This window comes from Pyrus communis, chromosome 2 (genome assembly GCF_963583255.1).
Source record: "Pyrus communis chromosome 2, drPyrComm1.1, whole genome shotgun sequence".
NCBI lineage: Eukaryota > Viridiplantae > Streptophyta > Magnoliopsida > Rosales > Rosaceae > Pyrus > Pyrus communis.
Window position 1 is genome coordinate 20,238,628 of NC_084804.1, and position 22,674 is coordinate 20,261,301.

At 36.7% G+C, this 22,674-nt stretch overlaps 1 protein-coding gene and 1 pseudogene across 1 annotated transcript; both read left to right on the top strand.

Annotated features, from left to right (window-relative positions):
- The first annotated feature begins 557 nt into the window (after positions 1-557).
- Positions 558-3,728, top strand: LOC137726978 (transcription factor bHLH113-like). The gene is made up of 5 exons (XM_068465927.1): positions 558-1,240; positions 1,322-1,429; positions 1,625-1,687; positions 1,812-1,931; positions 3,382-3,728. Exons 1-5 carry the CDS (start codon positions 911-913, stop codon positions 3,559-3,561), a joined length of 801 nt encoding a protein of 266 aa, XP_068322028.1. The 5' UTR covers positions 558-910; the 3' UTR covers positions 3,562-3,728.
- Positions 3,729-15,485: 11,757 nt separating this feature from the next.
- LOC137724928 (DNA repair protein REV1-like) lies at positions 15,486-18,895 on the top strand (annotated as a pseudogene).
- The last annotated feature ends 3,779 nt before the right edge of the window (positions 18,896-22,674 follow it).

Sequence of the window (22,674 nt, forward strand, 5' to 3'; positions counted from 1 at the left end):
TTTAACTACTTCTTTATCTAGTTAAAGTTGCCACCAACGCTCTCTTGGTATATCAATATTACATTTTTTTACATAAAGATATTCACACTAAAGTGATTGGGTAATAAATTGATTACGAACTCGCTATTTCTAATATTTATAGAGGTGTGATATTCACACACCTTTTTTTACTTCTCATACACTCTTTTAGTTTTTGACCGTCGGATCGGATGATTTAAAGAAGATTAACGGATATAAATTAACAAGGGGTGTGTGAGAAATAAAAAGAGGTGTGTGGATAGCGCATCCCTATTTATATATAAGACTTCTAACTTACAAAAAAATGTTCAAACTTTTTCGTGTCTGTACCGTAATACTAAGCGATAATATTACACCTTTAATACGGAAAAATGTTCAAACTTTTTCGTGTCTGTAAATCTAATATCACATAAGTTATGCGCGCACACACGCATATATGAGGGAAGTTATAGTCGAAGCTGGTCCATTGGCATGTAACGCTGTCTGGTCCTGTGCCCTCCTGAGTCCTGAGTCTCCTGACAAAGGTGACGAAAGAAGAAACGTTTCAGAGTGTGGGGTTTAGGCAACATCGCGTTGGAGCTCGAAACCACGGTTTTCTCGGGTCAGGTGGGTTTGACCAAAAGTCGTCGAAAACCGAAGCCTCCACCCTTGGAAAGCCCAGCGCACACCCTCCTTTCTTCTCAGCCCACCCATTCCCTCTCTCTCTACACTGTAACGCTTCTATACTCTCAAGAGTCACTCACAAACATAAAGCAACAGAACAAAATCAGAGCACCCTCTCTCTCTCTCTCTCTCTCTCTCTTATCAACAAGAAACTTCCGTTGTTTTCTCCTAAAAACCCCCTTCTCTCTCTGGAAAGCTCAAAACTTTTTTGAGTTCGGTGGGGTTGAAAATGGCGGAAAGTGGTGGGTTCGAGGGGGACCATTTGGCGGTGACAGAGGGGACTAGCTTCTCTCAGCTACTCTTCGCGGCCGACGAAGTCGTTAACCTTGCCGTGAACTCCGACCAGACCTTTAACTACACCCACTCATCTACTTATCCCACCCAGATTAAGCCACCCAAAATGCTCTGCTTCGGAAACTACGACCACCAAACCGACGTTAACCGTGTCGAAATTGGGTTTTCGGAAACGGCCAAGAAATCAGCCATCACATGCAGCAGCTCCTCCTCCGTTTCTTCCACAAGCACCGCCAGCATCAGCGCATTGCCCAACTCCAAAAATGTCAGCCATTAATTCCTCATTTCTTTTAAAACTATTTTTCTTTCTTTCAAAGTTTCTGAAATTTTCTGGGTTTATTGGCAGAAAAGGCGAAATGGGTTGGCTCCGATCAGCTGCACAACTACTCCGACAACCCAGAGAGCCACTAAAAGGACGAAATCGGAGAATCGCTCGTCAGCCGGCAACGGAAAGGTACGACCTTTCAACAAAAACAAAACCCCATGAGTTCATCTGCGTCACTGCATGCTACTCTCTCTCTCTCCCCACAACTCAAACCCTCTGCATGCTCTTCTCTCTCTCTCTTCTCTCTCTCTGCCATTTCTGCAAAGCAGAACAATTTTCGTCTCTGTTTTTACCAAAGGGGTTCTGGTTTCTGCAAATGTACAGAGGAAAGAGAAGCTCGGAGAACGAATCACAGCGCTCCAGCAGCTCGTTTCACCCTACGGAAAGGTGGAATTGCAAAAACCCAAATTAAGCCACCCATTTAATTATTTTTTGACAATGTTTTTGCAAATTCATCGAAAATATCTGATTTTTTTTCTTCTGGGAACTTGGAAAATTGGGTGTGTTGCAGACGGACACGGCATCGGTGCTTCACGAAGCGATGGGATACATCAGATTTCTGCAGGAGCAGGTTCAGGTGCTGTGCTCGCCTTACCTTCAACGCCTGGAGCCTCCTTCACAACCTGTACCTGTAAGTACCAAAAACACACTCTCACCGTCAGATTTTTTTACTTCTATTTGTATTCCACGTCATCTAGGGACCTGGACTTGGCCAGTAGTCATGGTGTGGGACCCGGAGTGATTGTGACTTCACTGACTTTTGGTCATGTCATGGAAATTTTAGTCAAAAGAGTGACGGTGTCTGTAGATTTTGGATTTTTCACATTTTAGAAAATGCTACCTCCATCTGAAAATTTAAAAAATAATGTTGCTTTTATCATGTTTTTCGTACTGCACTTGCGAACATTTTTCTAACAAAAATAAGGATCATTAAATATTTGGGGTTTATTTCTATTAGAGATATTATACAAATAAGATTCTAAAAGATATTAGACGCTAATCGAGCATGGGTTGAGGCTTAGCGGCTAGGCATGACATAGGCAGAGACCTAAGCAAAGTAGGCGAACTAGGCAAGCTAGGCATGACATAGGCGGGGGCTTAGACATACTATGCGAATTTAAATAAATTTATTATATATTGTATAAATAAATACCTATTTATACTTAAAAACAAACATAATTATATTGGGGTACGTATATTGCTAAATAAAATGACATAAATTTAAAAGTATTATAACATATTGAAAACATGGATAACAAACATATGATGAATGTGCATTCAAGTATTCAACAAATATCTTACATTTATTGGAAAAATAAAAAGTAAAATAAAAGTTATCGATTTTCTGTCTATGTCAGAGTCACGACTTAGGCGGATTTAGGTGGTCTAGGTTGGGGCTAGCTGGGTATAGATGTGGATTTTTTAAACAGTGTGTACAAATGTAGTATGACAAATGTGGTAGGTGTATTTTTGATCAAGAATCTATTTGTCATAATCAATTTAGTGTATGTCTAGTGCTAGGCGGAGAAAAACAATGCGTACAAATATAATATGAAAATATGGTAAGTGTAGTATTTTCGATGAAGAATTTATTTGTCGTAATCAATTTAGTGTATGACAAATTCTTAAAATTGGTCCTTGTCATAATCCATTTATCATTATCCCAAAAAAAGAAAGAAAAAAAATCTTAAATTGATCCCTGTGGTTTACTTTTACCATTGGTAGTGATATTTACACCACAATTTTCTTTTGCTGCACTCATTACCTAATTTATGTTTATTCATTATTCTGACTTGTTCAATCCAACACCATACACCATCGGAAGAATGGAAATCACTTCCCTAAATATCGATAGTTGTTGAATGATCAGTCCTCCTCAATTTGTATAACTTGGCACTCCACATGCAAAAATCACGGGCATCGTGTTTTTATATCAGAAGTAAACGACAAGGGTAAAATCGATAAAATAACAACCCAAATATACAAGTTACTAGTTTCTAGTTACTGTAAAGCAAATTTACCATTTGTAACTTTTGGCCTACCATGTTTTCACTACTTTTTTCTGTGTTTGAAACTTTTAGGGTGGAGTTGGAGAGGTAAAACAAGCAGCAGGAAGAAGCGACCTGAGGAGCAGAGGACTGTGCCTGGTTCCAATGGAGTACACAATGCACGTTGCGAACAGCAATGGTGCAGATTTTTGGTTACCCACCATGGCCAACACCAACATTAATCCTTTGTCATCTCCTTCAACCAATTATTGAATGGAATACTAGTACAAACTAGAAAGAAACATGTTTAGCTTAGCTAGTTAAGCTAGTAGGGGATTCCGGGGTCTTGAGGGATTTGATGTCGAAGGAAAGGACGGTGTGGGCTTGGTAGAGGGAGGCAGAGATGTCGAGGAAGATCAGATGAGTGTCCGATCAGATGAGGATCAATTTCTGGAAATCGGGGAAAACCTTTCTGGAGGAGAGGCTGACTGAAAAAGAAGGAGAGAGACGAGGGTCTGATAAAAAAGAGTCGATGCTTTTAGATGAGGAAAATGGTGGTGGGTGGAAAAATAATAGAATATTAAAAAGGTTTTGTTGTTAAATAATAAAATATTGTAGTGTTTGTTAAATTACAAAGCGTCGTTAGAGATAAAAAGTTAAAAAACGTTCCTCAAATAACTTTTGCGCAATGTTCAACAGCTATTTTAGCAAAAATTTAACTTCATTGGTGTAGATGCTTTGGTACATGGTCGGTCGCCCAGTGAGAGTGCCTGCTCGTTTTGGTAATTTGTAAGCCTAGCTACAAATTTGGCATGACATCTTTATTTTTTAGAAGAATAGGTGAAAAGTGTAAAAAGGAGTACACAGAATGAGGCAGGGCGATAGTGAAAGGAAATGAAATTAAGAGAAACGAAAATTGAAATATAAGGTTACTATTTTCTAGTGCAAGGAAAGACAAAAGTTGTGCAATCTCACAAGAGAAAGGCACTAAGGTGACATATGAAAACACTTTGAATAATTTATATATTTTAGAACAATGCTTGATTACTTAAAGATGAGTAAGAACTCCTACTCAATACTCTTCGTGTTCAAATCACAAAGCTTTGTGCTTATGATCAAAATCGTTCAGATTATAAATCACACTGTAACAATCATCTTTGTAAAAAAAAAGAATTAAAACTAAGATCATTTAGTTAATCTATTATAGCAAATACATAAACAGTTCTTAATGCTTTTACCAATTCCGTTCATTTGTTTTTATACAGTTTGATGACTAAACAACCTTAGTTTTAATGGATTTTTTACAGAAGGGATCTTTATAGAGTGATTTATAATATGAACAGTTCTAATTATAAAAACGAAATTCTATAAAGCGACAATGAATAATTTTGAGTAGAAAGTCCTACTCTTTCTTTGAGTAGGCAAGTATTATTCTATATTTTATAAGCACATATAACTTACATTCAAAAATTGAAATGATAACAAAATTGAAGTCCTAGGTTATAGAACTGTTTTTTAATGCATGTCTACATTAAGAGTTATTATGTATGCTTGTATGCTCAAATATTCTTATATGTTCTTAGGGCAAAATTTTTCCTTCAATTGAATTATTGCCTGGCCAAAGATTTTGTAATTGCATATACAAAGATCTTATGTAATTATGAGGCAAAAATTTAGCACGCATGTTTTTGTTCATCATTTCCCATGTTTCAATTTTTCTCTTGCTGTCCAAGAAGCCTTAATTTGTTGCCACCAAGCTAATAGTCTGTTTGGTAAACAAGTGGCCACCAATCCTACCTTTTTGTCTTCTAGAACCTCCTTAAATCAAAGATTTCCTCTATTTTTGTTAACCAGTTTAAGACGTCCTCTAGTTGCATCCCATAGTGAAACTCAGGGATTTCAGTTTGAAATTTGGAATCATAGCAATTATTATTATTTTGAATCACCCGAGCAGCTGCTTATGGGGAATTTAGGTACCGTTTGGTACGTGGGACGGGATGGAACAGAGTGGGATGAGGCGTTCCGTCCCACGTTTGGTACGCCTAAAACGGGTGGAACGCGTTGTTCCACGGGACGAGTTTTGGGTGAATTTTCGTTCCACCTCCACCCACGACTCGTTCCACATTCGTGGAACACAAAATTATAACCTCTCCGTCTCCTTCTTCTTCCTCCTCGCTTCCATCCGAGGGCATGGGGAGCTATCAGAAACGGCGACCGAGGCGGGGACCAAAGCCGCACCAGCAATGGTGACACTGGCTGCGCCCTGGTGGAGAAAGACGTCGACTTCACCAACTACTTATGCACCTATGCCTTCCGCTACCACCAGAAGGAAAAGCTCTCTGATTGAGTCCGCATGGACGCTTACTACAACACCATTTTCAAGAACAAGCACCACTTCCATGGCAAGGTACAACATCTCATGAGCTCACTACTTAATTAGTCCTCCTTTACCATTTGTTGTTATGCTGTAAAATATTTGGGATAAATTTGGTTTTAAGGCCAGAAAGAACGAAAATTTACTAAAAAAGTTTTGAAATCAAGAGGTACCCACTTGGTTTTTCCCGACGATTTGTTCGAAATTGGTCTGAAACATTTCTTATTTGTTTGATTTGGGTTGGGGTTTTCTGTTTTTTGTAGGCGCGGAACAACCGTTCTATTCCGTCCCTACGCGTACCAAAAATACACGGAACCTCCATCCTATCTCGTCCCGTCCTATTCAATCTCGTCTCGTCCCGTCCCGTCCTGTCCTGTCCCGTCTCGTCCCGTCTGCGTACCAAACGGTACCTTATGGTCTCCTTTGTGCCTTAAAACCTGCAAATGGATTAACATTTTTATGTTCTTTATAATCTTCCTCATAACCCCCTGGTGGTGATGGAGGGTTTTATCTTTCCCAATGATTTGGTGGATTGTTAGGGAGCCTAAGTCTGATTTCTTCCATCATACGCAACTTTTTGCAAACCGATTGTCATGTCGAGCCAATGATTGCTTGATTTGTATCATCTCATCTCCCTGGAATGAATAATTCGCTTTGAAAAGATCCTAAAAAATGTAACCAAGCTCTGATACTCAACTGAAACAGGGCAATAGTGAAAAGAAATGAAATTAAGAGAATGAAAGCTGAAATATAGGGCCCACTATCTCCTAGTGCAAGAAGAGACCTACAATGGACTAGCAATAATGTGGTTCAAATTCGCATTTGGCGAGAATCGAACTTAAGGCCTCTCATTTATAAGTGAAGAGAAATATCACTAGACTGTAATACTAAGTGGCTAGTGATTTGTTAGAGCTAGGGAGGAAAGTTAGTAGTTGTAACTCATATTAAGACATCTCAGCTTTTTTAGAGATGTATCCCTGCGATCAGTGGCGTAGCTAGAACAACCTTGAAGGAGGGTCAACTTTATGTAACTATAAGATTAAAAGATAATAAGAAAAACTCATATAAAAATAACAATCATTAGTCTTAATAGGTGTTCATAAAACATTCTACTAGAATTACAATTGCCCTCGACGAGTTTTCATAGTTTGAAATCTTCTCATAATCACATCATTGTCAATATTAACAAATATATCTTTCTCGATATATATTATCATGTTGTCATTCATCCACATATCTCCCATTTGGTTTCGCAAATCACTTTTCAATATTTTCAGAGCAGAAAAAGTTCTTTCAACACTAGTAGTGTCAACTGGTAAGATTAGTATCAATGTCAAAAATAAGTAGACCAGTGAATATACCTTGTCTTTTTTTTTTTTTTCTCAACCAATTTTCCTCCAAGATCACTAATTCCTTTCAGCCCAAAATACACATTAGTCGACCACATATCAGATATGTATGTCTCAAGTTCATCTTCAAGTGCTAAGAGATCACCCTCGGCAAAACGATTGTTCAGCTCTGCAAGTTGCAAATCTATAACTGCAACAAATAAACCAACTTGATAGTAATGCAAATTTGTCATTTTTGGAGCTCTCCGTCGCGATTGTCGTGGAAGGAAATTTGTCAACTCGATAGTAACGAAAATCTATAGCTGCAACAAATAAATTAAAGAGGAAATTTGTCCTAATTGATTTGTTGGTTCTAAAAAGAATTCCAAAGATGAACAAGTGAAGGCTTGCTGTCTTGGAGTTGGAGATGCCAGATTCTTGGAATAGGAGAAGGGTAAAAAGTTTTTTTTTGTTGATGGAGGAGAAGTTTAAAGTTTAATACTAATTGATTAATCACCTTTTTCAGTTTGTATAATCTTCATAATTTTTGTAATATTATAAATGTTTTAAATAATGAAAGAAGAGAAAAAGGTCAAAATAAACTCTACCAATGTGGGGACTCTACGGTCAACTAAGGGTTAAATTGTTTAGTGGTCACGAGGGTCAGATCTATAAGAATAATCCAAAATATTAATTAATTATAATATAATATGTACTCTTTTAATGAGTATTATTAAAATCTTAGGAGGGTTAAATGACCATCCTCATTACACTGTGGCTCCGCCCTTGCCTGTGATTCAGAGAGGTTCCTCTGTGGTTAGAGGGATACCTCAGTTGTTCAGAGTCCTTTAAACATTGACTTATGCATGTTCTGAGTGAGAAAGAGAATCTTAATGTAGGAGATAGATGCTCAGATCAGTCCCTTAAACGTGTTGCGTGTTTGAGGTTCCTCTGTGGTTAGAGAGATACCTCAGTTGTTCAGAGTCCTTTAAACATTGACTTATGCATGTTCTGAGTGAGAAAGAGAATCTTAATGTAGGAGATAGATGCTCAGATCAGTCCCTTAAACGTGTTGCGTGTTTGACCTCCTTGGTTTCCTACGGAGAGAGATGAATCCTTCCTGGTTATATAATAGTTGTAGAGTCCCAGTAGGAAAAACAATCCCTATTATAGTTGGAGAGTATTTAGGAGGAAATCTCGGACAAGATCTCTAATCCTCCTTGAATCGTGATTACTTTACCTAATCTCCAAGATCATAATTTGACTTGAATCAGTATTTTCAAGTAACCATAAAACTTCAAAATGCTTATGAATTACAAAAATAATAAGTGTTTTTCTTGCAAGGATTTGAATTTTAATAAGATTTTATTGTGCTTTTAATAAAATTTCTTTCACCAAAAATGTGTATTGACATATAATTGTTTCCCACATAAACGTTTTCAAATTAAACAAGCCTCTAGTTTGTGGACTCATATTATGTTGCTTTCTTTTGTCAATACTCATATTGTGTTGATAGTTTCATGTGTATAAGTAATATTTAGGTGTCCTTAGAATACAATCATATAGCGTGATTATTTCACTCAAATTATAACGCGATTTTTTTTATTAATATAAAGTAAGACATATCAATCTTATGGTCCATCAATATTATAACACATTGAACGGTCTCACTATGTGTCAATGTTTTTGATGCACAGAAAAATTTATCATCATGTTGTGTCCTCCTTCCTCCTAATGTTAAATTACTAGATGAGGAAATTGTAGCAATGGTCCCTCTTAACTCACCAAAATGTGAAGCTATGATCATTTTTGTCAACTTCGTTAGAACTTCCATCAAAATGAGTCACGTGCCATGCACATGAGGCTGAATCAAGGGGCAAATATGGACCACCAAATGAGAAAAAATGTAGCAATGGTCCTTCCATTTTAACCCAATTGGAGAAATGGTCTCTCCACTTTAATCCAATTGGAGCAATGATCCCTCAACTCTAATCTAATTGTAGCAATAGTCATTCCAACATGACTCATTTTGACAGAATTCTGACGGAGTTGATGAAAATGACCATAGTTGCATGTTTTGATGAGATAACAGATGTCACATCCCGGCTCGGGCCCCCACCACATCCCAGGCTCGACTCCACCGTAGCACGATATTGTCCGCTTTGGGCCCTGACCACGCCTTCACGGTTTTGTTTCTGGGAACTCACACGAGAACTTCCCAGTGGGTCACCCATCCTGGTAATGCTCTCGCCCTGTGCTCACCTAACTTCGGAGTTTCGATGAACTTTGAAGCTAGTGAGCTCCTAAAAGGCCTCATGCTAGGTAGAGATGAGAATATACATATACGGTTGGAAAAAAAAAAAAGAAAAGAAAAAAAGACCTACATATTTACTTGCTTAACTAATCCAACGAATAAGTTGTCGATATCGTGGGCTCCGTTGGATCGTAATGAAACTTTAGTATGATGTCTTAGAAGCACAATGTGGATCTTTGGAAGTTACGGATCAGAAATCTGAAATGCGGATCTTCTGGATCGAGTTACGTAGGGTTGTGGACCCTACCGTTCATCTTTGACCGACGATTGACTTTTGGTTAATGGGTCCCAAATCATTCTAGAACGTCCTTGGGGATATGTTTTATGTAAGTTATGTGTTTTATCGATAAGAACTCTGAGATGTGATTTGATAATTGTTATAGGCAACGATGGTCCGTGATGTCTCGATTTTTGTACTAGGGAGTCGTAGCGCATACCTCAGGTGAGTGGGTCTTTTCCTTTTATCGTATATAGATGTGACTGATAATTCCACAAATGCTTTTAAATTGTTCTATGCATTTTATGCCATGTTATATATATGTTACAATACTATGGTATGGTTGAGTTTTAGATTGCATTATGGTATATCTATATACATATTATTGCCATATAATTACTGTGAATGCTTTGAAGTTCTAGGTTGAACTATGAATGACTTGATCCCGTTTGAGGGTACGTAGGTAGTCTAACAAGACAGTTAGATGCAACCATAAAACAATCCAAATTTAACATGGTACTTGATTTCTTTAAGGAAAGAAGTTATGATGGTTAACATCGTAGAGATTAGCCATGATTTTATTTTGGCCTATTACCGGGGTAGTTCCGATTAAGAATTTTGGGACGTTAAAGTGGTTATGCCAAATGACGCTGTGGACGCCAAGGTAAGTTTCAAGTGAGTACATGTTGATGATAGTGATTGCAGTGTGTATGTTTATGTTTATATGCATTTAGTGCTCATTATCCTGCACCTCGATGTTAGTGCTCCGCCCAAGGACAAGGCCTAGCCTTCACGTGATTGTTCACCTCCCGCACCACACGCTCACCTTGGATCCAAGGTAGATGCCATCCTGTTGTATAGACCACATTAGGTGGTTCCAACTCGTGTGCAGGAATTGGTAGATGAGCTATATAGGGTCGTATAGGTTGCAATGATAGGCAACTCCGACATTGTTGTAAAGGTTGCCTCTGAGTCATACAGATTGCATTAGGCAACTCCGACTTATGCTATCATTGATTGATGAGATATGGATGAGTCGTACAGGTCACTATAGGTGACTCCAACTTATGTGCTAGTAGGCCACTATAGGTGACTCCGACTTATGTGCTAGCATTGATTTATTGAACACATGATTATTTATATTGCTCATGAGATGCTGTGTCGTGGTATATTTATGGATTTACTGTTGATATACTTTTAATTTTACATTGATACGTGGTATGATTTTTTTTTTTGGAAACTATACAGGTGTCACAGCGAGGGGTTATAACGATTTAGAAGTTTTTTATTAAAATTTTATTTCCAGGGCCACTCACCCTTTCTTTGTTTCCACCCTTTAGGTTTTCTTTTTAGCTAAGCTTTCTTATCAATGAGGATTCGTGGCAAATCTTGGAATTGGAGATTACCTTCAATGGTCTGATTCTCAATCCACTATTCTGTACTTTACTTATGCTTTGACATCACGTGTGAAATGGGTTCATTTCTGCTCACTGCGCACTTTTGTATTTAGGCACTTTTAGATTTAAATTTATTCACATTTTCCCACATCACTATACTTTATGGCTTTGTCACCCTCTTGGTGTCGGCCAACACAACTCGATTTAGAGTCCAAGTGGACTTTTCCGGGTCGGGGTGTGTCAACAAACCTATATGAATTTTTAGTTAAGGACCATTGCTCCAATTAGGTTATTGAGGGAACATTTCTACAATTTTCTCTTACTAGATACAATCCAAAAAAATTAGAGCACTGTTATTCACCCTAAAAAGGAAGAACAACTCTTTGATCAAAACAAACTAGCATATGGGCACACACAAAGTGTGTGAGAAATTTTTTAATTTTTGTTTTTGAAATAGAAGGAGAGAGGTAGAGAGTGATATAGAATGTGGGAATGAGAATTTTTTATTTTATTTTTATTAAAGATATGTTAGGATAACATGTAGATGATGTTTTGAAAAAGAAAAAAAACAAAATTTGGTTGTGTGAAATTACATTTCTGCCCCATATTTCTTAGTCATGTTATATTTTAATTAGAGGGTTAAACTGGTAATTTTATAGAGTTTTGGTTGACAATGAGTGTTTTATTTAGAGTGCTACTAGATTCATCCTATTGTCCTATTTTTCCACCAACGTGATAATTTCACCCATCATAAAAAATTAAAAAAGTAAAATGTAATTTTCCCACCCACCATTATTTCCAAAATAACCCTAATATATATATTTTTTAAATAACTCTAATATATCTTTAAATAATATTATAAATAAATAAATAGAAATAGAAAAAAATGAAAGAAAATGCAAGACCTAAGACCTAGACATTCATCATCTCCTTCACACCTATCTTTGCCTTGCTGAGACCCCGGATCTCCTAACCACTCTTCTTCCTTTTTTGTCAAAGCCGCAGATCTCACACCCAAGTCTCTTTTTCCTCCATTGAAGTTTCTCGCCTTCATCTAGCACACACTCATTCCTTCCTCCAACCTTTCCGTCGATTCTAACTCAAATCTTTTCCAACCTCTTTCCACCAAAGATATCACACCTCACCCACCATTATTTATTTATTTTTTCAAAATTTTTGTACTTAATTAAAGAGATATTATATTCACACACCCCAAATTACTTCTCCCACACCTTTTTAATTTTTTAATATTTTCTACACACCACTAACCCTTGATAGAAAAATATTAAAAAAATAAAAATAAAAGGGTATGGGAGAAGTAATTTGGGGTATGTGAATATAATCTCCCTAATCAAATAGGGTTTTAAGAGTCTTCTTTTAAAAGGATAAATATGTTATTAACATTTTCATTAAATGGTGGGTGGGGAAATAAGACACCGGGTTGGGAATATCACCACTCTTTATTAATTAGTAGAGATAAAAAAAATAAAATAAAGAACTCAAAAAAATTAAGGAAAGTGATTTTCACACACTTAACCTTCTTTATTTATGACCATTCGATTGAATACATCAAAATGAAAAAACGACTAAAATAAAACAGGTGTGTAATTTTGGAGCCAACATGTGTGTGTAAGAGATTAAGTGCGTGAAAATCCCTTCCCAAAATTAAGGGGGTGTATTCAATTGAGAATTTGAGAGACTTTAATGGATTTTATAGAGTTTAATTGATTTGTAGAGATTTCATATAAAATTTTGATTTAATTCCCTCGAAATCTCATGGGAAGATGTGAGGTTTGTGGATGCTTAAAATATACTACGAAATCTCTCCAATTCCCTCTAATTCCTCAACTTTTTCAAATTCTTTAAAATCAATTTCTAATTGAATACACGTAGAATTTTATAAACTTTTTTAAAATCCTAATTGAATACACTCGGATTTCTAAGGATTTTAATAAACTATCTTAAAATTTTAATTGAATACACTTGAATTGTGACATCCCACATCGCCCAGGGAAGTGATCCTTAAATGTATATTCCCATCCCTACCTAGCATGAGGCCTTTTGGGAGCTCACTAGCTTCGAGTTCCGTAGGAACTCCGAAGTTAAGCGAGAAGGGGGCTAGAGCAATCCCATGATGGGTGACCCACTGGGAAGTTGCTCGTGAGTTCCCAAAAACAAAACCGTGAGGGAATGGTAAGCCCAAAGCGGACAATATCGTGCTACGGTGGTGGAGTGGGCCCGGGAAGTAGTTCCGCCCCGGGCCGGGATGTGACAATTTGGTATCAGAGCCTAACCCTGGCCGCGTGTGTGCCGACGAGGACGTCGGGCCCCTAAGGGGGGTGGATTGTGACATCCCACATCGCCCAGGGAAGTGATCCTTAAATGTATATTCCCATTCCTACCTAGCATGAGGCCTTTTGGGAGCTCACTGGCTTCGGGTTCTGTAGGAACTTCGAAGTTAAGCGAGAAGGGGGCTAGAGCAATCCCATGATGGGTGACCCACTGGGAAGTTGCTCGTGAGTTCCCAAAAACAAAACCGTGAGGGAATGGTAAGCCCAAAGCGGACAATATCGTGCTACGGTAGTGGAGTCGGGCCGGGGAAGTGGTCCCGTCCGGGCCGGGATGTGATAATTTGGTATCAGAGCCTAACCCTGGTCGCGTGTGTGCCGACGAGGACGTCGGGCCCCTAAGGGGGGTGGATTGTGACATCCCACATCGCCCAGGGAAGTGATCCTTAAATGTATATTCCCATCCCTACCTAACATGAGGCCTTTTGGGAGCTCACTGGCTTCGTGTTCCGTAGGAACTCCGAAGTTAAGCGAGAAGGGGGCTAGAGCAATCCCATGATGGGTGACCCACTGGGAAGATGCTCGTGAGTTCCCAAAAACAAAACCGTGAGGGAATGGTAAGCCCAAAGCGGACAATATCGTGCTACGGTGGTGGAGTGGGCCCGGGAAGTAATTCCGCCCCGAGCCGGGATGTGACATGAAGGTTAGAGAATCACTGAAAATTCTAATTGAATACTCCTAAATTAATTAAAAGAATTAAAATCTCTCAAAATCTTAATTGGGCCCGGGAAGTAGTTCCGCCCCGAGCCGGGATGTGACATGAAGGTTAGAGAATCACTGAAAATTCTAATTGAATACTCCTAAATTAATTAAAAGAATTAAAATCTCTCAAAATCTTAATTGAATACACCACCATCCAGCCGGATATATACCGTTACAAAAAACGGTTACGACCGACGACTCCCACCAGACATATAAATATAGCTTCTAATTTGCCGCTTCATTTGAATGAGAAAATCTAACAGCTTCTCCAACACTCCTTCCTCCGTAGAAATGAGTTTGAATTCGTCTCGCTCCGCCGGCTCGTCCGGCCAGCGATCAAATTCCAAGCGGAGCGTACGTCCTACTTTAGAGCAGTAACTCCAAGAAGAAGAAGCAGCAGCAGACGACGGCCAACAAGAAAACCCTAGGCACCTCTAGAGGGCGCCAATTCTCTCTCCTCCTCTCGCTCCTCCTTAAAAGAACCCCCTTCTCCGATTTCGGCAAGTACTTCTCTCTTCCTCTTTCGTTCATTGCCGTCAATTTTCAATTTTTGTTAAGAAATGCTATGGCAATTGGAAAAATTGGAAATTGGATGAGATCAATAAAACCTAGTTTTGTTTGATTTGCATTCAATTTTTGAATCTGTGTGCTTGTTAGTGATTTGGAGTTATATTCTGATTGGTGTTTGTGAAATTGGGTGCAGTTACATGCTAGAGAATAACAGGAAACTTCATAATCAGTTCGATACGGAAGCTTCAGCTTCTTCACACAGTGGTTCAAAAACTGGAAAGGATACATTTCGCGGGGTTTCGACATTTGCGGATGGCTACACGGTTCCTCCCAATCAGGTTTTTTTGGTTTCTTATGATTTTCTGTTGGCAGTTTTGAACTGATATGACTTGCGCGAAATGTAAAGAAGATTGGAAAAGGAAAACTGAATCGCCAAGTTCATTAATGTTCCATTTGTAACATTATGGCAACTTAGTAATGTAGAATGTATAATTTGATTATCCTTTTCTATTGATTTTCCTCAACGATTTTGGTGATGATAGGGAGAGGAGTTGTTTCGTCACTATCATGTGGATTTTCTTTGAGGTGTTTATGATAATCTGTTACAGGAACTGTGAGGCTACATGTTGAACTATGGTGGAAAATATGAGAACTAGTTTTCTAGACACCATGTCACACATATCATTTGCAGTAATCTAGCCAACAGCAAAATAAAAACTTTGAGGTTTGTATTATTTTAGTTACCTTCAGATCAATAAAATTGTGAAAATTCAAAATTGATATTTAATTAATCTCCAGTAAGTTTGATTTACTGTTCCTGATCCTAATACAGGTATTTTAGTGGAGGGCTCCCAGTGGTGAAACCCTCCTGGATTTTAGATTCAGTTGCTGCTAACAAACTCTTGAGTTGTAAGTTCATGGGCCTTTTTCTGTTTTTTTTTTTCTCTCTTTTCTTCTGTCTTCTTTTTCTTAAAGTTTTAATTTGGTCTTCCTTCAAGTTATAACAGATGACATTTAGGACTCAGCTAAGCATTACTACCATGTACTGACTAATTGGGTTGGGTTGTATCTTCATACACAGTATAATTATATTAAATGCAACAAAAAGTAGCAGTGGAGATTGGATGAGGGGCATTTGAGCAAGGAATGTTTTCTGGAGGAGCCTCTGACATGTTTCCCCTCAGTATTTTGGTCATGGTTTGATGACAGTCATCTTTTTTCGTTTTTTGAATGATGACGTGAAGAACACTACATAGTTCATAAATTAGTATTTTAACTTTGAGGGATTTTCATTTTCTGATTTCATGTGTTCCTTACCAACTTGAACAGATTGCTTGCAACCGACCAAGACTGTAAACCTTCTTTTCTCCGAAAATAATCTGAGACTCTGGTGATGCTTTGAGAGATGCTGCTAATCTTCGATGGGTGCCGTAGTGGAAGGTGCTACCAGATCTGAAATGGGCAGATCCACATATCACAGGAAAAATTAGTGGATAATCTGATAACATTATGTTTGAGAACGACAATGAAGAACCTGGTCAGTAGCCATAAGTAAGTAGTGAAAAAGATTGTGAAGTGCAAATTGCAGAAATGACTACTTCGGACGCAGAAGAGGATGGCAGGGTAAAAGATGAACTTCCGTGTTTTACCCACCAAACATCAGCTTCAGATTGCAGCTACCGCTTGCCAAGCTCTTCAAATGTTGGGTCTAATCGAAATCATTCAACTCTTGAGGATCCCAATTTTGTGGAAAAGTATTTTAAGGTACTGAACTGGAAAGTATTTATGTACCGTCTCTCACTAGTGCCACATTTTTTCATCTTGATTTGTACCATCAAGAGTCTTAATTCCTATTTGTCTTCAAAATAAAATTATTTGATTAGTTTTTCAAAGGCTATGTATGCCTTCTCCTCTTTTTTGTTTTTTCTTATGTTGTATTTGTTGAGAAGGGTAAATACTTTTCTACTGATACTTGTTGGCATACTCCATCACTTGTTGGCATGCTCGTTGCATTGATTTTCTAGAAATTCAAATTTATTGATCTTATGCCATTTTCAAAACCAATTAGCCTGAAATAGTTACCAATTGAAACTTCCCTAGGGTATTTTTTGGAGGGACCCATGGAATTTGATGCGCAGTTTGGCTTTGTGGTTGAGATGATACTAGTATATTTGCTTATACATTTGTTGAGTTATATCTGTTATGTGGTTCTAAACTTCTAGTGGATGTTGTACATTTGTGAATAATTAGTATTTGACTGCTAATGCTATTTTGTTATACTGGTTAAACTTACCTGCATTTTTGTATTACTATCATTTTATATCTTTGGTTACTGCAGAGCTTAAGGCTGCACTTCATACGAACATGGAGAAATCAGTATCGAAAGCGTTTTCCAAGTTCCTCTAAAGGTTTTAAGAGCACAGAGCCTAATCTTAGTGCTTCGACTGGTTCCCAGAAGGCTGCCATTATACACATTGACATGGTACCTTCCGAACACAAGACTGTTAAACCTGAATTTTGATTATTATGTCCTTATACTTGTCTGGTAATTACTGGTCTCCCTGTGTTATCAACTAATCGATGGGCCTCCCTTGTGTGCTATAAATTTTGACTTTCACTGGCCATGCTATCTGTTCACACTCATCACTGTCATCTTCTCCACTATTGCCGCAGATACCATTATTTTCAAGATGACTGACATTCTTAAAATTTTGTACTATAAATCTCATCTCCAACAAGAAAGTCATTTTTTCCCAAAACCTTTTTAAGTTTAAACCTCTATCTTCTGGGCCAAGTTTGAAACACATGATCCCTGTAATTTCATTTAATCCCTAGTGATGTCATTGATGGATTAATTAGAGTTGTAAAGTTGATTGATCTTATAGTGATGTGCAATATGAATATCTTGGACGAGATGAAGTTTTCCGTATAATTGAGAATGCAAGTGAGATAATGCGATATGCTCTTGTAGGACTGTTTTTTCGTGTCAGTGGTCATCAGGAAACGCCCTGAGTTTAAGGATAGGCTGGTAGCTGTGTGCCATTCTGATAATCCAAAGGGAAGTGCTGAAATTTCATCTGCAAACTACCCTGCTTGAAATTATGGTTGGTTTTTCTTTTTTCAATTTTATTTGTCATGGGAGGATATATTTTGTATTTAATTGTTTTATTTCTAACTTTCAGGAGTGAAGGCTGGGATGTTTGTTAGAGATTGCAAGGCTCTTTGTCCAAACCTTTGTCATTATTCCATATGATTTTGAAGCTTATGAGGAGGTATGTTTTATCTTAGATACTTCTTTTACAGAGACAACGCTTATTTTTTCTTTTGTTTACAGTATTTTACCTTGTTGACTGGAATTCTATAAGCTATATGATCTGCTGTGTAGGTAGCTGGCCAGTTCTACGACATCTTGCATACGCACTTCAATAAAGTACAGGTATGCTTGCTTGTGGGATTTTTTTGTTGAAGTACTTGAAGTTTAAGTTGCCTTCTTGTTAATATTGAACTTCTTGAATTTAGGCAGTAAGCTGTGATGAAGCATTTTTAGATGTCACTGATGTGGAAGGGGTAGATCCTGAGGTGTTAGCTTCAACTGTAAGAAGTGCTGTATTCCTACTGAAAAGGTGTGCTCTTTCTTCTATTCTTTTATATTGTTTTTTGCTTCATATTAAAAACCAATGTGGATTATTTTTCTTGAGATGTTATATAGATACCATACTGGTTGATTTTCTGAAAAGGTGCTATATTATTAGCCATGAACACTTCAAATGAAATTTTGAATGCATAGTACGTGGAAACTTGTTTTGTTATGAACTTTCTTCGCATTGCAATTCATATACTGGGGAAAAGGTAATGTATAGCATGGATGTTGTGTATAAGTGAGGTTATTTTTACATCACCAGGAGGAGCCTTGGTTAACTTTTGCACTAGAACTTTGTCTAGTTTCTTGGATATAAATAACAGGCAAGGTATTTTCCCTTTGAAAAAACTGTCTCCATTCGATTGTTTTTCCTTACTCATGCTTGTGATGGCTTTGTTTTGTCTCATTTGATCATAACCTCTTGATTGATTTCGAATTTCTAGTGATTTTAATAGTTTATTAATGTTGTAACTTGTAACTGCATTCTCACAAATGTGCAAAAGGAAGTCTGTAAACTCCTTGTTATTTTAATCTTCGTGTAGTAAGCACACACACATCGGTCACAAACATATGACCGTTTATGTTGCTCTTTCATTTTTCAGTTTGTGTTGGTGAAAATTAAGGAGGACTTGGATGATATATACCTATTAATCCTAAGTTGTAACAATGATTGTTTTTATTTACTTCATTGCAACTAAACAAAACTACAAGACTAGAAATTGTAATTTAGCCCAAAATTTAACATCACTCAAAAAAATGAGCAGTAGCAAATGACATAGCCAGTCTTTATTTTTATTTTTTTTCAGTATGAGGATCGGAAAAACCAAGAGTTGAACTCTGACCATGGTTATAAGGGTAAATGTTCCATTATGAATAGAGCGAGCTACATAACGGGAAAATGATTTGTACATATCTTGTTTCTTCTTCTGAAAACATTTGTTTAAAACTATTAGTTGATTTTATTTACTTCATTCGATATAATGGTCAAAACTAAAAGTGAGTCTGCATAAAGACAATTTATGCTATATAGCCCCTTATGAAGTCAAACCTGTGGTGTCACTTAGGCAGCTATATCATCTGCATGCCTTGTAGTTAAATTCTCCGCTTTCCATTTTTCCAATCTTGTACGTCAAGGATAAGAGATGATTGAATAATTAACACCTGCCTTTGATCCGTGGGCCTGTGGCATAATTAAAAGAAGTATTTGGACTTCCATCCTTCTTTTTAAGATCTTCGATTGTTTTGGTGGTTATGATCTTCTTCTACTTTGATTTACTAAAATTAATTTTTTATTGTGTTTTAGTGAAAATTATTGTAGAATGTCGAACGTGTTAAATAAAAAAAGTATGAGTATGAAAATTATTGTAGAGTCCAAAACCGCAATAGACCGCAGAAGATGGCCTACCTCCAACGACTTGAAAAGTACGAGGATTGAGAGTTTGAGACCATTTCAATTTTTCGTTCCATACGTTGACACATGTTCCTGACTCAAATTTTAGTCCATATGCTTGATTTTTATTTTTTTTATTTTTGGGTCGCCTACTTCTTTGAATGATTTTGATGTTGTACCAGTGTGTATACTTGAATTTACATGTTCTAAGGCGTTATCAAGTATTATTCTTCACTTATAAGTGAGAGGTTTTAAATTTGATTCTCGAATTTAAACTACATTATTACTAGTATATTATAAGGCTAAGCCTACACTCTCCCTCGTAGTGCATATAATATCTTTTATTCAGAAAAAAAGAATTTTTTTTTTTTTTTTTTTTGTGCTCTCTATAAACACATCATGCAACAAATAAAACCACACAGAAAATTATGCCAACAAAATTGTCTACAAAATAATATACTGAAATACTAATAACATTTTCCGTAGACTTTTCAAACAAAGTACAAGAAAAATGCGGCACTCACCTAAAAGTTTTAGCAATTCTTAAAAAAAAAAAAAAAAAAAAAAAAGTTTTAGCAATAGTTAAAAGGGATGATTTATACTATCATGCAGACATTTTAACATCCGCAATTTGATCTCCATTTGACCATGGCTCAAAAGAACTAAACTTGATGATGCAAAAAAGATACTTCTTAGAAAAAAAAATCCAAAAATTGAAATGGTAAAGCTCGTGGTAATAAAGTAGGTGGTTACATTATCCTGTGCTAAATAAATAAAAAAGCTATCTAGTCTCTAACATATAGCATATAAGAAAACGTTTTTATGTTTAGTTATTAATTTATTGAGGTCATAACTTGTCTTTTATACATTACTATTGAATATTAAGACATAAGCTTGTAATTCATTTATATTATATAACACATGAATTAATAAATATTACGTAATAACGTCACAACCCTCCTAAATGTGGGTTTACAAATAGATGTCTTAAAATAGAGAGAGATCAGAAAAGAAATAAATGATTTTAAAAGAGAACAGGTTGGATGTAATTGTGGAGTAGGTTTTCGGTCGGGGAAGGGGATTCTTTCTATGTTTGGGAGGAATTGACTTGGCTTCCTCAATAAATGAGGATAAGTTTCTTTTCAAGATGTCTTGTTATTGATTTACGGAATTTCGTGTTTATGATAAAAACTGTTCATACTATAAATTATTCTGTAAATATCACACCCTACAAAAAATAAATTAAAAAAAAAAAAAAAGAAATCTTTAAGTCATCAAACTATATAAAAACAAATGATTGAATACGGTAAAAGCATTACGACCTATCTATCTATTTGCCAAAATTAATTAACTAAATGACCAATGATGATCTTTATAGAGTGATTTACAATACAAATAATTTTAATTATAAGTGCAAAAATTTGTAATCAGTAACAAAGCTTTTTGAGGAAGAACTCCTCAATTTTAAGGAGCCAAGCTTTCCTGTATTTTATAACGGCAAAGAGAGAGTGACCAATGGAGTCAGAAACCAAAAATAAAAGAAGGTTGGTCAGACAATTGACCTATTAGGCTTTCCTACTTTTGTATTTTAAAACTACTGGAATGGCTCGAATAATAGTCAAAGGCTGAGGTTAACATTTTCGAACTCCAAACTCATAAACACAGAAAACACAATCCAGCCCACAATCCTAAAAAGTCGATGAATTAAAAAGCAAACCAAGCTAAACCTAGCTAGTCTCTATATAAACATTCTTTGAGACTGAAGGACCCAAACCTCTGTATTAAAATGAAATCTCAAAATTCTCTTCTGATGGCCTTCAATACCATTTCCATTTTGATCATCTTCTTCCTTTTGCTCTCTTATTCTGCGCACGTTGAGGCCTCAAGACCTCTTATACGTGCTCAAGATAAACATACTTTTAAGTCCATAAAGAGCTTCCTTGTAGCACAAGCTTACTCTGGGCCGAGCCATAGAGGACGCGATCACTGATCGATCGATGGAAGCTGTTTTTGCTCAACACACATTCTTATATGACTGGGAGACTTTGTTGAAGAAGCTAAGCTGAGAGGTTCAGGAAAGTTTTGTATAAGAGAAATCATTAGAGATTTAGTATAGACGTAGTCATATAGCCTTGGTTCCTCATATAAACCAACACAAACAAAAGATTGCACACAGTACACAGTTAAATTTATTTTATTTTATTGTTTTTTGGCCTGTGGAAATGACTAGTGTCGGGCCACAAAAAAGGGTTTAATTTTGAATCTTTGATACAGATCAATGTAATAGTTATATGCTCTTGACTTTTTTTTTTCTTTCTAGAATATCACTTATAAAAAGTACAGAAGAGTCATATGTGTTTGTGTTTTGGAGGACAATATTCCTGGATGATGAGTTCAATACTTAATTATTAAATTTTTTTTCTTCTTATTATTACATTTTATGTGTATTGGAGGACTAAAAAGTATTACATTACTATAATACTCCGTAACTTAGTAAAAGACAAAAAGAAAAGTGGGGGGCCCTTCTAAACAAAACCTAAAACGTATAAACCTACAAAAATCTAACTCCTCTAAACAAAACCTAAAAGGTATAAACTTGAAAAACAAGTTTTGAAACACCAAAAACAAAATGTTAGGAAGGAAAAAAAAAAAAATTCTCACATCAGGAAAGTGGGATTAACTTATAAATTGTTAGGCAACTTGGGTTGGGCCAATCCGAACCCGCCCATGTCCAACCCGACTTTAAACCCAAACAAGCGGTATTTTTTTTTTAGTTATAACCCGTCCGAAGTTAACCCAATTTCAAACCTTTCATTGATTGGGTTGAGTTGGGCAGATCATTTGCTCGTCTATTCCCAACCCAACCCAACCCAACCCGATTAACCAAACCCAATTTAACCCGATTGTAACCCATATCAATTATGCTCATTACACCCAAGTGGGCCAAGTCCAAAAACCAACGCCCTTTTTAATATTTTTAAAATAAATTATCCTTCATAATTACTTAAGTGGTATAAACTTCTTGTTTAAGTGTGATTGTGTAAATCCTAGAGTAGATCTGATTGTAGTTATTCTTCCCTATTAGGACTTGTATTCATTCGAGGAGAAGAATTTCTCTCTCTTATTACTATAAATAAAGGCACTGCGTAGGGGGAATAACATCCTC